The following is a 17,075-nucleotide window of genomic DNA, read 5'->3' as shown; positions in this document are numbered from 1 at the left end:
CTCAGAGCAACTAAGCCCAAGTGCCACAACTACTGAGCCTGCGTACCACAACTATGGAAACCCTCACGCCTACAGCCCATGCTCTGCAACAAGAGAAACCCCTGGGATGAGAAGCCTGCACACCGCAACGAAGAGTAGCCCCCGCTTGCCACAACTAGAGAAAGCTTGCGCGTAGCAATGAAGACCCAATGCAGCCAAAAATAAAATAAATTTAAAAATTAAAAAAAAAGAAAGAGAGAAACCACAGCCTAATAAAAATAAATAAATAAGTAAATGGTACAAATGAGCTTATTTACAAAACAGAAATAGAGTCGCAGATGAAAAACAAACTTATGGTTACCACGGGGGAAAGGGAGGGAGGGATAAATTGGGAGAGTGGGACTGACATATACACACTAGTATATCTAAAATAGATAATTAATAAGGACCTACTGTATAGCACGGGGGACTCTTCTCAATACTCTGTAATGACCCATATGGGAAAAGAACCTAAAAAAGAGTGGATATATCTATATGTGTAACTGATTCACTTTGCTGTATAGCAGAAACTAATACAACATTGTAAATCATCTACACTTCAATAAAAATTTTTTAAAATAATTAATTTTAAAAAAAGACATCAAGGCAAAACTCCCAATCAATGCTTATGCGTCTTTAATTTCCTTTTTTCAACCAAAAAAGAAACAGAACAAGTTTCAGGCTTAGAACCTACTGGAGACGACAGATTCTAGCTAGCATTCTGTTAGTGTTTACTTTGCATTTAGGCTTGGAAACAGTTACTGGTTTTCTTTTAAAGACAGTGATGTAGATTTTTCCTTTTGAAATACATTTATTTATTTATTTATTTTTAAAACATCTTTATTGGAGTATAATTGCTTTACAATGGTGTGTTTCTGCTTTATAACAAAGTGAATCAGCCATACATATACGTATATCCCCATATCTCCTCCCTCTTGCGTCTCCCTCCTTCCCTCCCTCCCTATCCCACCCCTCTAGATGGTCACAAAGCACTGTGCTGATCTCCCTGTGCTATGCAGCTGCTTCCCACTAGCTATCTATTTTACGTTTGATAGTGTATATATGTCCATGCCACTCTCTCACTTTGTCCCAGCTTACCCTTTCCCCTCCCCATGTCCTCAAGTCCATTCTCTACATCTGTATCTTTATTCCTGTCTTGTCCCTAGGTTCTTCAGAACCATTTATTTTTTTAGATTCCATATATATGTGGAATATGGTATTTGTTTTTCTCTTTCTGATTTACTTCACTCTGTATGACAGACTCTAGGTCCATCCACCTCACTACAAATAACTCAATTTCGTTTCTTTTTATGTCTGAGTAATATTCCATTGTATATATGTGCCACATCTTCTTTATCCATTCATCTGTCGATGGACACTTAGGTTGCTTCCATGTCCTGGCTATTGTAAATAGAGCTGCAATGAGCATTGTGGTACATGACTCTTTTTGAATTAGAAATGCATTTATTTATGTATTTTATTTATTTATGATTGAAAAAAGAAAGTTAGCAGGTAAATAATAGTACAGGTACTTTGGGAATATGGCAAGAATCATGAAAGTGGGTCTCCAATGTCTGGAGTCTTGGCAAACAGTGACATTTAAGTCTAAACTTAGCCAAGATACCAGCCCTTCAGGCTCAAGTCCTGTCCCCACCCCATTGTGTTCTCCTCACCTGGCTCAGTCCCAGACTCCACCCACTCCCTGACTCCACCCACTCCTGACCCTGCCCAGTCCATGACTCCACCCACTCCCTGACTCCACCCAGTCCCTGATTCTGCCAGCCTTTTGAGCGGCTTATGGGTCCCTAAATACCTGGATGTCTCTAGCTTCTCTGCTTTTGCACATGTGGTATCCTCAGCTTGGAATTCTCATCCCCCCAACCCAACTTTGTCCATAATATCTGCTCCTACTGTTATGAAAACCCAGCTCAGACACTCTCTGGGGAAGCCTTCCCTGACCACCCCTCCTCCAGAGTTAATGTCTTCCTCCTCTGTGTATCCTTTTTGAACCTGCACTGTTGCTCTTTTCATTCTTTCTTTATTTTTTACTGTATTTATTTACACAAATCCGTGAGCAACTTGAAGGTAGTGACTGAGGCTTATTCATGTCTTTTCCCTCTGTGCCTGGCATAGCATCAGACACAAGGATTTGTGAACCAATTTAAATTGAAACCTGGCTTTGTCCAAAGTGTGAATTCATATCTTCTATATTAGGTCAGCAAACTACAGCTGGAGGGCCAAATCTGGCCCACCACCTGTTTTTGTAAATAAAGTTTTATTGGAACACAGCCACAACCATTCACATACACATTATCTGTATAACCATAATGTGTAACCATACACATTATCTATGCCTGTTTTCCTACGTAGTTGAGTAGTTGCAAGAGAGACCATATGACCCACAAAACCTAAAATATGTAGTATTTGGCCCTTTACAGTAAATGTTTTCTAAGTGACAACAGGTCTGCTTGGATTAGGGGGAGGGTGGGGGAGTGCAGGGAGGCCCTGGGTGTGTGGGAGGGCATCAAGGTGGGAAGAGGGCTGGAAGCCACTGGGGGTGGACCCTCCTGGGGGTCCAGAGACTTGGCTTCCAGCAGTGGCTCTGCACCGACCTCCCCTGTGACCTTGGGTGAGGGACGCTGGGTGAGTGCACAATTTGGGGACATGTCCTTGCCCCCACAGGGATAACCGGGATGCTCAGCATGCCCTGGAGAGGGACCTCGAGGACAAAAGCTCAGCCGAGTTCATCGATGAGAAGTGCCTTAACCTACGGAACACATCAGATTGCATCAGCTTCTTCCACGGCGTGGAGAAAATTGATGGCACGTAAGTACCGGGCTGTCAGTCCTCACCTGGCCGTGCCCGAGGACAGCAGGGGTTTCTGGGTCTGATCCTGCTAAGGAAACATAAAGGGGCATCGTGCACCAGTCAAGTGTGAGGCCGTGTGGTTGAGTGAGGATCCTGAGTTACAAGCTACAGAATCCGATTCTGGCTAACTTAAGATGGAATTTACTGGAAGGCTGTTGGGCAGCCACAGACTCCAGGGGAAGGCTGGAGGGGAGGTTCTGGCAGCCTGAAGGAGCCAGTGAGAGAGAGCTAATCGGCCTTGTTGTTGGAGCACCACTGTCTTTCCACGCTTGCCCCACTTCACCCAAGATCCAAATTCCAGCAAGAGAGGGCAAGATATTGGCTTGTGAGGGTCCCACAGCTGCTGCTGCTGAGGCACCTGGATTGGCAAGTCCACCAAACAAATTCCAGGAGGAATTTCCAGAAGGAGGAGGAATTCAAGTTTGGCTGGCAGAGCCAACTGATGCCTGCCCATGCTGGCAGTGGCTTAAGAGTGGATTCTGGAGCCAGGCTGTCTGGCTTCAAATCCAGCCTCCACATTAACCCTCAGGACAAAGGACTTCATTTCTCTGGGCCCCGTTTCATCACCTCTACCATTGGGATAAAAATAGCACCCACCTCCCAGAGTTGCTGTGAGTGTGGAAAGGTAGGCGTGTGAAGTGCTAGGCACAGAGCCTCGTGTCGGGGAATGACGACGGCTAACATTTATTGAGTGCTTGGTTGTGTGACCTCATTTTCTCGTCACAACAGCTATGAGGGTGGCACCTCCTGTCTGCCTGGGACTGCCATGGGCATGTCCTAACATCATGGAATTGCGTGCAGAACGAAGGCACGCTTTCCCCATCGGCAGTCCGAGGTCTGGGATAATGAGGGCTGGAGAGAGATGCTCCAGGTACATTCAGAGGGTGGGGTCTATCTTGGTCCCTTTAAAAAAAATCTCTAGCACATAGCATTGTGCTTGGTACATAGTAGGTGTGCAATAAATATTTGTTGAATGAAAGAATGAATGAAAGGGGGAAGGGAGGGAGAGGAGAGAAGGAAAGAGAAGGTCTTCTTGGCCCACACCAGGGTCACTTTCTGGATCGTAGTAAATATGCAGGTGTTGAAAGGACCCTTTGGGGTTTCCTGCGATGACAGCTCCTGGGGACCCTTCTCCTCCTCCTGACAAGGTTGACTGCCCACGGCGCTGGCAAAGTGAGCAAGACCTCCACAGGGCCTAGTCCTCTCAGCCACAGCTGCCCACCGGGACACGGAGTCTGGAAGTTTCCCTTCCCAAACAGATGCCTCCCTGAAAGCTGGGCAGCCAGGCTGGCTGGCAGAGACTCCGATTTCCGTGCCCAGGAGGGGTCTGCTGTTTAAAGTCCTCCATCCAGCGACTCCAGCTGGAAAGCCAGAGCTGCCATTTGTGACTCATTGCTCCCTGGATGTATTAGCTCAGGGCTTTGTATGTGAGGTTTTCTTAAAGCGGGGCCATGTCTGGGCAGGTAACAGGACGTTTGGAGACTCTGTGTTGCCGTATCTCTGTTCACCGAAGGTCTCATTGCCACGGATTAACCGCTGATGATGAAGATGAGGATGAGAGCTGATGCCTTTTACCTGCTGTTTGCTATAGGTTGGGCAGTGTGCTGAGCGCGTCCACGGTCTCGTGAATAATAAACAAGTGCTTACTGTTGTCAGGTGCTGTGATAGGGGTTTCACAGTTGGTCAACAACCCTGGGGGTAGGTACCATTTTTATCCCCATTTTACAGAGGAGACTAAGACTCAGAGAGGTGCAGTGACTGGTCCAAGCTCACACAGCGAGTGGTAGAGCCACGGTCTGAGCTCACGTTGGACACTGGGCCTGTGTTTTACCATAGTGCCTTCCTGCCTCCCCAGCAAAGCCTGCTGGGTCCTATGTTTTTAGAGGACACAGGCTCCAGAAAGCACGTTGCCCCTACTGAAGCACATCACCTGTGAGGAGACAGGCTGCCTCGGCAAATTCCCCCAGGGACAGTGTGATTAAGCGGGTTGTTTTCCCTGGGGAGCTCAGCTGTCTGCTCCAGGGGAGGGCTTAGCGGCTGCTGCCCTTGACCCTGACAGTGTCCCATTGAGCAGTGGGAGGTACCCTCAGAATAAATCCGCAGGTCACTCTCTGCTGTCCTTGGTGCCTGTCATTCCTCTATTGATGGTGAGTGGCTGTGTGACCTTGGAAAAGAAGACACTTCACTTCCCTGAGCCTCAGGTCTTCGTTGGATGAAAGCTCTGGATCAGACTCAGTGCCCTCTCACATCTTTAGAAGCCCAAGACCTCTCCAGAGGCTTGATTTTAGCTCTTGCAAAAGCCAGACAAAACAACCACATTTTGTATGTTTTAAAAAATATTTCTATTCACTATGCAATCTAAGTGTGCTTTAAAATGTCCTGAAAGAGACTTCTATTTCAGATGATTGAATCTCTTTTTTTCCTACTGCCTGAGAATAAAAATCTGCTTTATTTTAAGCACTGGAGACTTCCCGGCTAGAAAAGACCTTGCAAAGTTATCTAATCTGGTTTATCCGGAGACTGAAGTCGGCTCAAAGAAGCATGTGTCTCTGTTTCTCAAAGGGTTCCCAGAGGAGAAAACTCCTGTACAATAGTTGATTGCTTATTGCCTGAATTTACATACTTGGCCAGGAAGAACTTTCTGTTTCCTAAACTGAATCCCTTATGTGTCACTGCCTCCAAGAAGCCTTCCCAGTTTGCCCTTTCCCTAGTTTGCCCTTTCCAATATAGCCTGAGCTCCATTTGTCCTCCCAGATCCATTCTCTAGCTGCCTTGCTGTGAGTCCTGTAGAGGAGCCCGCGCTCTACAAACTGCCTCTCCTGGGTCTTTGCCATCTGGTTCCCAGTTGGGTTCAGCCAATAGGAGGGTCACCAACATGAGATGGAGGAGAATGGTGTTGGGGATTTATTCTACATGGTCCCTCTCTTGCCTTTCACACCTGGGGTGGTGACAACTTCGTGCATTTGCTAGTCTATGAGCACCTCAGCGCTATCTGAGAATAAATTCCATTTATTTCCTTTTATGGCCCTGACTGACACGTAATGACCCACTCCATTTGTCTCTCTTCCATCATCCTGCTTCTAAATACTTTCATAGAACATAACACAATGTGTGAACATCTTCTTTATTTATTGTCTATCTCCCCCGCCTCCCCTGGAAATTTATCACTATGAGGTCAGGGCTGTTGCTGGCTCTATTCCAAGTGCCTAGAACAAGGCTTGGCATGTGGTAGGTGTGCAAAGAACATCTGTTGAATGAATAAGTCAGTGCAAGTAGCCTGGCCACAGGCTCATCCCTGAATTGAAGCAGCCCTGCAGCCAGCCTCATGCCCGATGCCTGCTTCTTGGCTCGTCTCTGTGTTTTTGGTGATGGTGGAGGGACTGTTAGAGGAAAAAGCTCTTTTGGGGAATCTCTCCTCTCCTACAACTCACCAAGTGCCCTTTCGGGAAACCAGCTAGTCTGCAGTTGCCTCATCTGTAAATGAGGTGTTTGGATCAGCTCAGTGGCTCTCAACTGGGGGCAGTTGTGCCCCCTCCCCCAAGGGACATTTGGTAATGTCTAGAGACTTTTTTGATTGTCACAACTGGAGAAGCGTTACTACTGGCATCTAGTGGGTAGAGGCCAGGGATGCTGTTAAACATCCTACAGTGCACAGGACAGCCCCCTCCAACAGAGAATTATCCTGACCCAAATGTCAGAAGTGCCAAGGTTGGGAAACTCCAGATTCAGCGATCTCCAAGCCTGCTGGAGACCCTCGACTCCTCGCCTGCTAAGTTCGCTCTCATGCCTCTTGCAGGATCTCCGTGCCCGAGACATGGGCCAAGTTCAGTAACAACAATATCAGACACTCGCAGAACATGCGGGCCAACTCCGTCCAGCTGCGGGAGGAGGCCCAGAACCTCCTCGATGTGTTGTTGGATCAGACGTGGAAGCAGTTCACCAGCACCAATCTGGCCTTCAATGCCCGCATCGCCGAGGTGACAGATGTGAAGAACAAGCTGCAGATGCAGCTGGCTAAGGTAAGCGAGATGCCTGTGAGGACCACCGTCCATGACGCCAGGCCCCCGGCCCTCGCCCTTGGGTCTCAGCAGCTTCTGGCCAAGCTGCCCGCCCCGCTGCTGCTGCTGAAATGGTCCCAGCAACCCACGGTCTATGAGCCTGTCCACCCAAAAGGGGGCAGAGGCTGTGAGCTTCCTTTGGGGGATTCCAGCATCTTGGGGGTAAATCTTCCTTGCTCACTGGATGATGGAGCTTGGAGCTTGGCCTGGCTGTCACAGCAACACTGCCGATGGCCCCCAGGTCTCTTTTCTCCATCGGAGCCCATGTGGCCAAGCGTGACCAACGAGGGTGGGTGCCAATATTGGAGCCCCAGGAAACGGGTCTGAGCGGGTCTTTTGCACCCACATCAGCATCTTTGGAAATGTAACCTCTTGACCTTCAAAGGCTCAAGAGCATCAGGAGGGGTTGGGGTGCTTTTTGAATTTGAGGAGCAGGAAGGACAGCCTAATCCTGCCACCACCTCCTGCTGTTCCCACACTGACATGCCCTTTTCCTGCTCCTGTATTTGAACGCGTCATGCTGTTTCCCACCCCTGGGGGAGTCCTCTCTGCATGGAATTTATACTCTGCTCAATTTAGAGCACCTACTGGGTGCCAGATGCTGTGCTAGGGACTGGAATGAAAAGAGGGGTCACACAAACAGTCCCCTGGTCCCTGTCCTCAGGGGATTTATATTCTGGTCGGGGAGCAGTGGTGGCTGCAAAATTTATACATAGGAAGGACTTAGGGATGACAATCTGGTTGGGAGGGGGTGGGGAGACAGGGGACTAGTCTTGAACCTGAACTTGCAAAACAGTACCCCTTTTTACTGTATATATATTTGGGGAGGTTTAGTGGGCTGCAGGCAGGGTTTCATGGAAATTACAGGGGCAGTCTAAGCCCACCCACATAGGCCACCTTTTGGCCTGGGGTATGGAGAAACAGATAAAACAGAAGTTTCTCTAAAATAATTGCAAAGTTGTGATAAGTGTTAGAGAGGAAGCAAGGAGATTTGCCAGAGATTCTCCTGGAGTTCTTACACCAGGTAGATCAGACAGGCAGGTGACATTTACATTAAGAGCAGATGGATAAGGAGTTAGGCAGCCAAAGGATGGGGTGGGGCTAGTGTTCCCAAGAGGATGAATGTGGGATGAGGCTGGAGGAGGGAGCAGGCACAGGGACCTCCTGCGGATTCTTTCTTTCTTTCTCTCTCCCTCCCTCCCTTCCTTCCTTCCTTCCTTTCCTTCCTTCCATCCTTGCCTCCCTTCCCTTCCCTCCTTCCCTTTCCTTCCTTCTTTCTTTCTTCCTTTCCTTGAAAAATCATTCTATTATTGTGATAAAATATACATAACAAAACATTTGCCATTTCTTAGTCTGTTTGTGCTGCTATAACAAAAATACCATAGACTGGATGACTTAAAAACAACAGAAATTTATTTCTCACACTTCTGAGGACTGGAAGTCCAGGATCGAGGTACTGGGAGATGTGGTGTGTGGTGAGAACCCGCTTCTTGGTTCACGGATGCTGTCCTCCCCCTGTGTCCTCACGTGGCAGAGAGGTGCGGGAGCTCTCTGAGGTCTCTTTCATAAGGGCACTAATCCCATTGATGAGCTGATGACCTAATCACCTGCCATAGACCCCCACCTCCTAATACTGTCACAATGGGGATTGGGTGTCAGTATCTGAATTTGGGGGGACACAGACATTCAGTCCATAGCAAGATTATTAAGTGTAGAGTTCTGTGTTATGTATCTTCACATGTGGCGCAAATGTCAACACCAACCATCTCTAGAACAATTTTTCCTCTTCCCAAAGTGAACAGAACCCTGTGTTTAGACTTTGTACTCAGTAAACAATGACTCCCCATCCCCCTCTCCCCTGGCAACCCCCAGTTCTACTTTCTGTCTCTATGAATTGACTAGGTACCTCATATAAGTGGAACCATACAGTATTTGTCCTTTTGTGTCTGGCTTATTTTACTTAGCACAATGTCTTTAAGGTTCATCCATGTTGTAGATTGCATCAGAATGTCCTTCCTTTGTAAGGCTGAAGGCTATTCCATGGATGTATATACCGTGTATCCATTCATTCCTCCATGGACGCTTGGATTGCTTTCGCCTTTTGGCTGTTGTGCAAGTGTTTTCTTTTAATGAGGCATTTCCTATAGTGGATCAAATACAGTTCATTGTCAAGTTTTACCACATGAGTCTGAGGCCTGGAGGTGACTTGGGAACTCCTTTGCAAGTCCTTTGGTGGGACTTGGTGGCTGGTTTCTCATCTGTGAAGCAAGGAGTAAGAATTCCTACTTGGTGACAATAGTGTAAGGATTAGTGAGTCGATCTCTGCGGAGCTGTTAGTGCTTGGCACACAGTAAACACTCAGTAAAAGGTAACTGTAAGTATTAATGTTATTGATGGAGAGAAAACTGATCTTCTGGGTGGGGTGGGGTGCATACCCTTTTCCCTATCCACGTTTCTCCACGGAAGTTTTGAATTATTACTAGCAGCTTCATCACTGCTGATCACAGAGTTTTTGCTACCACGTGGATTTTTATTAATAGTCATTATTTAATAACCAGCTGCTTTGCAAATAAGTGAGCACCCATTTGAAATACACCAGACCCCAACATGACACGACTGACATTTCACTTGTCTTCTGGTTGGTGACCATCTCACAGAGTGTTTTTCTAAGATAGTAAAGGAAATAGTTGATATAATGAAAATAAATATATAGCAACCATCTCACCTTTCAGCAGTTTGCTTTAGCTGGAGGACTTGAAACGCTCCCTTTAAAATTTCAACTGTTAATTGTTGAGCTTGGCCTGATTCCCCTTGGCAAGAGGCATTTCTGGAAAATTCTAGGCCCCCATCCCTACCTGTGCTGCAAAGCAATTATGGCCCAGGTGGTCATAGGAATCCACTTTGAAAGACCAGGTCTCCACAGTTCCCCATGCAGACTTTGAATGCCCCAGTGGTTTAGGGCTGCATAGACAGCCTTGGCTGTCTTGGTCATGTTCCCCATGATCCTGGGGTTCTATCCCCAAGGTCATAGCCCAAGCCTTGTAACTTGTCCTGGGTCCTCACACTTTGGGTCCTTGGGGTATCGACCAGTCATACTGACCACTGCTTAAAGAAGGGCTGGTGACCTCTTTGGGCTGAAACAGTTGATAGCCACAGAGTGGGTGGCTCCTGAGAACCAGGGGCCCAGTGCGGGGGGGGGGAGGTGGGGGAGGGGTGTGTCTCCAGATAAGCATAAGTACCCTGCATCCAATTGCCCAGTCTGAGGTGCCTTTTAGCGGAAGACTCAATGTGGAGGGCAAGGTGCAAGGACCTGGGGGGAGGGGGCATGGGGGCAGGGACGCTGCTACAGCACAGCGCTTATTCTACACTTGTGGGAATGAGGCCCCAGCAGGGGAAATGACAGTAGGTGTGTTACACGGATGCAGCGTTAATGTCACCGAATCACACAGTGAGAAAGTTATTCCTTCTTCAGTCCTTTTTCAATCCTTGTGATGCTCTCAAGAGGAAAGTCTTGATCGGATACAAGACTGCCTTCCTCATCTCTTTAACCCCGACTGATCTCCCTTTTAAACAGAGAGCGCCGGCCTCAGGCTGAGAGCTTTGGGCAGGCAGCTGTATCCAGCCAGAGTTTCAATCACATGGTTTTACTTTCATCTTGTTCGTGCATTTTTATGGTTATTTCCATTATGGCAAATGATGCTGATTCTCCACTGATAATAGTGGTATAAAGTTTTATTTTTAAACAAATGCATTTAAGGGTTTTTTTGTTTTTTTTTTTAAAGCCAATTGACTTGAAAAGATTGTTAATCATGTCACAAGTTGTGTGAGGGGATATGGCCATAATGGTCAGGATGGTAGGTGAAAACCTGACTGTTGGAGAAGTGCCAAGTAGACCTGTGCATCTCAAATATTACATTGTGTGCAGTAATCACCTGTGTTACCTGGAGATTGCATCGAAATGCAGATTCTGATTGAGCAGGTCTGGGGTTGGGCCTGAGCATATGCATGTTGAACAGCCTCAGGAAGTTGCCAGTACCACCGGTGGGAGGTAAGGCAGAGTGCAGGTTGTAAAGCGAGTTGGCTTTGACAGAGAAGCTGTCTCCTTCTCTTCTTTCCCTCCTTCTTCCTGCCTCTCTCTTCCAAACTCAAAATATTGGGGGAACCAAATCCTTCCAAAAGGCAAGCCACAGTCATCCAATTCTAACCAGATTTTCTCTGATTGCATTTTGCTTCCAAGCTTCCCAGCCAAGCCCAGCCATTCCTCCCTCGAGGGATCAGACCGGCTCGGCCCATCACATAGATCTTCGCCGCCTGACTTCGCAGATACAAACACCCCTCTGGGATTTCTGCCGCCCCTCCCGGATGCATGCCCTTGAATCAAAATCTCATTTTTCCATCTTGGTTATTAATGTGGTCGGGGCAAATGACGTTAGGAGCTGGGGCAGATAAGCCAGAAGCGTGGCCTCGACTGGGTTGTCGGAGAGATGAGTCGGATTTCTCTGCTTCCTCTCCACAGCACACCGCCCCCTGCAAGCTGTAGGCTTTCTTGTAGCAAACAGGAGCCAACTTTCACCCTACTGCCTCCTCCACCTGGAGCTCCAACCATCTCAGTTGGGGGCTCTCACTTCCAGATGCTTCCACAAGCTTCCAGGGGCTCAATCCCAAATTCTGGAGTGCACTTGGATGCTCCTCTTTCTCCACCACCTCACATCCCCTCCACCAGCAAATCCTGTTGGTTCTACTTTCAGAATCTCCTCACTCCCCATTCCCTCCTCTGCTTCTGCCCTGCCCCAGGCCTCTACCATCTCTTGCCTGGACCATTGCTGTGTTCTCCTAATGGCTCTGTTTGCTTTTGATACAGCCAACTGTTTAGCTGGCAGCTTGTTGAGAGGCCATTCGATACTTGAATAGGCCGACTAGACTGACAGAGAGAAAAAGTTCAATTGCTTTAGATTTTTCAGAAAACCTTGAGAGTTTAGCTGGAGAATGCAGGTGACAGACTCTCTCTGCTGGTGTCCCCAGGTCACCATCTTCACCGTGGCCAGGCCTGTCTGCACCACTGCTGTCATGAGAATTTCTTAGCACCCCTCACCTTTGCAATGGCAGCGCCTCCAGAAATGCATGGTGCTCAGTGCAGTCTAAGGTAATGCAGACAGACTGGTTTTTAAATCAGGGGATAAACACTTGTAGTCCAGGGGTTAAACTTGACCCACATATTATTTGGCCTCTCACATTTTTCTTTTAACAGCTCTGTTTTTACTTGACACATAATTAACTGTACATATTTCAAGTGTAGAATCTGAGAAGCTTTAACACATATATGTCATGAAGCCACCACCTCAATCAAGGTAGTGAACATATGAAAAGGTTTCCTTATGTCTTTTGTCATCCCTCCCTCCCTCCTTTCCAACACAACCACTGATCTGCTGTCACTGCAGAATAGTTTGCATTTTCTAGAATAATTACATAAAGGGCTCCATACCCTACCCATTCTTTTTTCATTAGTCTTCTTTCACTCAGCGTAGTCGAGATTCCTAGTTTGTTCCTTCTTATTCCTGTGTCTTGTATGTCTTGTATGGATACCGTATTGTATGTATACACCCCTGGTATGTATCGTATCCATACACCATAATTTGTTTATCCATTCACTTGTCGATGGACATTAGGGTTGTTTCCAGTTTGGGGCTGTTACCAATAAAGCTACTATGAACATTCACATACATACCTTTCTATGCATTCTCAGGTTTTTATTATATATATATATATATATTTTTTTTTTTTTTTTTTTTCGGTACGCGGGCCTCTCACTGTTGTGGCCTCTCCCGTTGCGGAGCACAGGCTCCGGACGCTCAGGCTCAGCGGCCATGGCTCACGGGCCCAGCTGCTCCGCGGCATGTGGGATCTTCCCGGACCGGGGCACGAACCCGCGTCCCCTGCATCGGCAGGCGGACTCTCAACCACTGCACCACCAGGGAAGCCCCCATGCTCAGGTTTTTTTTTTTTTTTTTTAATATCTTGGTAAAAAATGGAGATTTTATGTATAAGTTCAGATTTCTAGAATCTCTGGAAAACTGGGTGGCTCTAGCAACTCCGAGCCCACTTTCCTACAGGGGAGCAACCAACAGGAGTTGAATGGCCACAGCCCCTCGTTGGACAGGGCCCGGGCTCTCCGATTGGCTCAGTCCCCACGTCTTCTCTCACGGCCCCCTTTGCGCATTTGCATCACCTGCCTGATCCCAGCAGGCTTGTACCTTGGCACGTTCTGCTCTGTGCATCAGAGGAAATGCAAGAAAGCAGCCAGGCCTGGAAAGGATTGTAGAGAACCCAGAGGGGCTCTGAGTTTGCCCCTTGAAAGGTTTTGCTTTTACTCTGAAGTTTCTTTGGGGTTTCGACTTCCAATTGGTCATTAACACCAGCAGAACCTCTCCTGCCCCGGGAGGCAGCGCCAGGGCAGGAAGGCGCGTGTCTGTGGGGTGAGGGCCCGCAGTCGCCATCTGAGGGCCCCAGCGCCTGCCGCCAGCCCCTCTGTTTGTCCAACGAGGCCTGGAACCCGTGGTGGAGTGGGAAAAGCTTTTGTGCTTTGCAAGCAGTCGGATCCCTTCCAGCACCAGTGCCCGCAGACAAGCTCTGACGGCTCGTTTCTAAAACCAGCCCAGCCCAGGGGATGTGGAGCCGGCCCGCCTGCCTCTGGTGAGGGGCCGGGCCAGGCCTTAAACACCATTGCATCCTAGTGAGAAAGTTCTCGTTTCAAGTTCCCTCCGTCAATCCTTCCAACAGGGTCGAGGAACAAGGCTTGATGTGACGCTAATTTGTCTTTGCCATCTCTCTTTTGTGTGGGAATCCCCCTTTCCAGCCAGGCCTCAAGCCTCAAACTGGCACTGAACCTTTGAAAGACAACAGAACTTAGAATCAAGGTCTTTCTTTCCATCTTCTCTACTGTGATGGTACTTTCTATCAATGGCAAGAGATACTCATTTTCCACGTGTGGCAATGATATAAAGATGCCATTTCAAATACATTTGTTCAAGGCTGAAAAAGGAGTTGGTTTGAAGAAGTAGACTAAATAATTGTTCAGACATGCTTGGGTATGTGGGTATGTAGAGGGTTTCCAAGGTAACCCTCAGGAAAGGCCTTGGGGCTGAGTTCAGTAGGTCTCTCTGCCTGATGCTCACCTTAGTACCAAGAGGAATCAAAGGCTCCCTGGTGTCATGTAGGCTCAGGTCTCATCACTGTACTTGGGAGGTATGGGCCTGGGGACACCCGGTTGAGGGGTCCACGAGAGCTCAGATACGGGCAGTTCTGAGGGCTGTGAAATGGCGGGTTGATGGGGTGGGGGTGCTGGGTCACCGCTGTCTGTCCACGGTGACACTGTGCCAAATGAGAGAGGAACGGCTGGGATCAGGGAAACAGGGCCAAGGTCCAGAGCTGGGAAGGCAGCCAACAAATGCAGGATGCTGGAGGGACCAGACAGCAGAGGGGGCCGAAAATGAGCATGGGTCAGCATGGCCCGGGTAGGAGCTAAGGACAGTGCAAATGAGGTAGTTCTGAGCTCACTTTGTGGACCACTGATACTCAAGGAAGCTATTACTGCCCTCTGCAGTTGGTGTTAGCCAATCATATGCTTTGACTGGAAGCCCTGCGTGGGGCAATCACCGAGATTGGTTGCTGCTGAGACAAGAAGAATATAAGATGCAAGCCTGGCGGAGGCAGAGGGTTGCCTTGGCACCTCCTGGGTATGGGTGTGTCCCAGCAGTCTCCTAGTTTCTTCCAGTTTGTGACTTGTTCACTTTTGGGTCCTCAGCTCCTTGCCTACTCAGGACCAGCTGCCCAGCCTCACCTATACTCCTGGCTTTCACATGTGCTTGCCTCATCCTGGTCCAGATTCCTCTTCCATCTTGACACTCTTCTCCCACATGTGAGCCCCATAGTGCAGTGCAGATGGCTGGGTTCAATTCTGGCTCTAGTATTTCCTGGCCATGTGACCAAGATCAGATTGCCCCACCTCTCTGTACCTCAGTTTCTCCCTCTGTCAAATGGGATCAATAATGGTTGGCAAATATTTGCTCTGAGAATAAGAGCATCCACACTGGACTGGTCACCTTGTAAGTGCTCAATGACTATTAACTATAAAAATGGTAAAAAAACAAAACAAAACAAAAACAACAACAACAACCCAAAAAACAAAACTGTGGTCTGATTTATTTACTGATGGGGAGGGACAAGCAAAGTGACTGAAAGAACATGGCCTCCGGAATCAAAAGACCAGGGTTGAATTTGGTAAAGTAACTCCTCTGATTCTCGGTTTCCTAATCTCTGAGAGAGGAATAATCCTTCAAGGACTGAAAGAAAAGGTACAGCTAAGCAGTTCTCAACCCTCGCACATTGGAATCACCCCGATCTCTAGGGATTCTGATTTAATTGGTTGGGGTGTGGCCTGGCATCCAACCTTTGAAACTCCCCAGCCAAGGTTGAGAACTAAAGGTTCAGAGTTCAGACCAGTGGTTCTCAAGGTGTGGTCCCTGGACCAGCAGCATCAGCATCACCTGGGAACTTGTTAGAAGTGCACATTCTTGGGCCCCATCCTGGACCTTCTGAATCAGAAACTCTGGGGTCCAGCCATCCGAGTTTTAACCGGTTCTCCAGATGTGCCTCCCAGGTGTAGACGTGCAACAAATGTTTCCTCCCTCCTCCCTCCTTCCCTGAGAGGTATTTACTAAGCACATCCTGTGTGCTAGACTCTGAATTAGGAGCTGGGGGTACAATGATCCCTGCTCTCAGGGAGGCTTATGTTCTAGTGGGAGAGACCAATTTTAAAAAAATAAGTAAATACATGATTAATTAAAAATTGTGATAAGCATTAAGAAGAAGAGCCTCGGGGGCCTGAGCTAGTAGATTTCCATGAATTTTCACAGAATCATACAAGTGTCCTCTCTAGCAGGGAGCCCCCACCCCTCAAGGACTTTCCAGAGCCCTCCAGGACTTTCCTGACCCCTGACCCCAGATGGCCTCTGAGCAGCTGATATTTGTATTGGCCTGGCATCGTCTGAAGGCAGCTGGCCGCCTCTGGACAGAAACTGCGAGCAGGGTTGACTCCACATCTCTCCTCCAGAGTTGTAATCCTCACCCGGGCTGAATTTACTCCCTGGTGGCATTTGCCAATGTCTGGAGACATTTTGTTTGTTACAACTTAGGTGGTGGGGGGCAGCGTGCTGCTACCAGATAGATAGTGGGTAGAGTCCAAGGAGGCTGCTAAACACCGACTGCAATGCATGAGACAGCCTCCTGCAACAAAGAAGTTGTGGCCCCAAATGTCAGGAGTGCCGAGTTTGACTATTAACTATAAAAATGGTGAAAAAAAAAAAAATAATAATCTGGCACTCTCATGCCCTGCATTTCTGGCCAAGTCCCTCTGGAGCTCTCCTCAACTAGTTCTTGCCCCTGGGCTTGGCTGTGCTTGAAAATCTTCCACCGTTTGACCAAAAAAAAAGGATTCCAAGCTGCCTTCCTAAGCTGGGGAGCCGCACTGAGCCAGGCATCTCCTTGGAAACCCCTTGGCTTCATGCAATTTGGAAAACAATAAATTTGCAAGGTTGCACAAAGCACCCAGAAGCCCAAAGCCGGCTGGAACTGCTAAATCTGTTTTTTCCCTCCACATCAAAAATAATTTCCCGGCCCTAGAGAAAGCCTAGAAGCTTTCTCTACCGTCACAAGACAAGATGCAGGCAGATAGTTTTACATGGCCGACAGCTCTGCCAAACACATTCCCCCTTTCAAAGGCTTTGGGTGGATTTCTACTCCAGCCAGGAATATCAGCGCCCTTTTCTACTGAGCTGAGGTTGGTTTCGTCCGAGGCAGACCTGGCAAGTGCTTTTCACACCCCATTCAAGACCAGAGACCATTTCCAGCTCAGACCTCACCCTTTCCCCACGCTGGGGACCCCAACAAGGTCTGAGGGTGGATGATCACAATCTAGTTTGCCATCCGATTACAAGTAGCAGAAGAGAGAAAAAAAAATTCACCATCACCACAAAAGACATATTAACCTTACTTTGTGCAGGCAGAGTTCTAAGTGCTTTTCTAACATTAACTCATCTTCCCTCCTACAACCCCATGAAGAAGGGATTACTATTA

The 17,075-nt window shown here is 48.0% G+C and overlaps 1 protein-coding gene across 1 annotated transcript in view; it reads left to right on the top strand.

Annotated features, from left to right (window-relative positions):
- Nucleotides 1-17,075, top strand: part of TEKT5 (tektin 5) — a gene marked incomplete at both ends in the record, with an annotated part of 38,997 nt that overhangs the window by 7,495 nt on the left and 14,427 nt on the right. Inside the window, 2 exons of the mRNA XM_079718996.1 lie at nt 2,701-2,844; nt 6,683-6,905. Of these exons, the coding sequence (XP_079575122.1) occupies nt 2,701-2,844; nt 6,683-6,905 (367 nt within the window). The remainder of the gene's footprint in view (nt 1-2,700; nt 2,845-6,682; nt 6,906-17,075) is intronic.

Source organism: Hyperoodon ampullatus (genome assembly GCF_949752795.1).
Source record: "Hyperoodon ampullatus genome assembly, chromosome: 14".
Taxonomy (NCBI): Eukaryota; Metazoa; Chordata; class Mammalia; order Artiodactyla; family Ziphiidae; genus Hyperoodon; species Hyperoodon ampullatus.
Note: the sequence above shows the minus strand (reverse complement) of the source record. Positions and strands in the feature narration are given on the sequence as shown.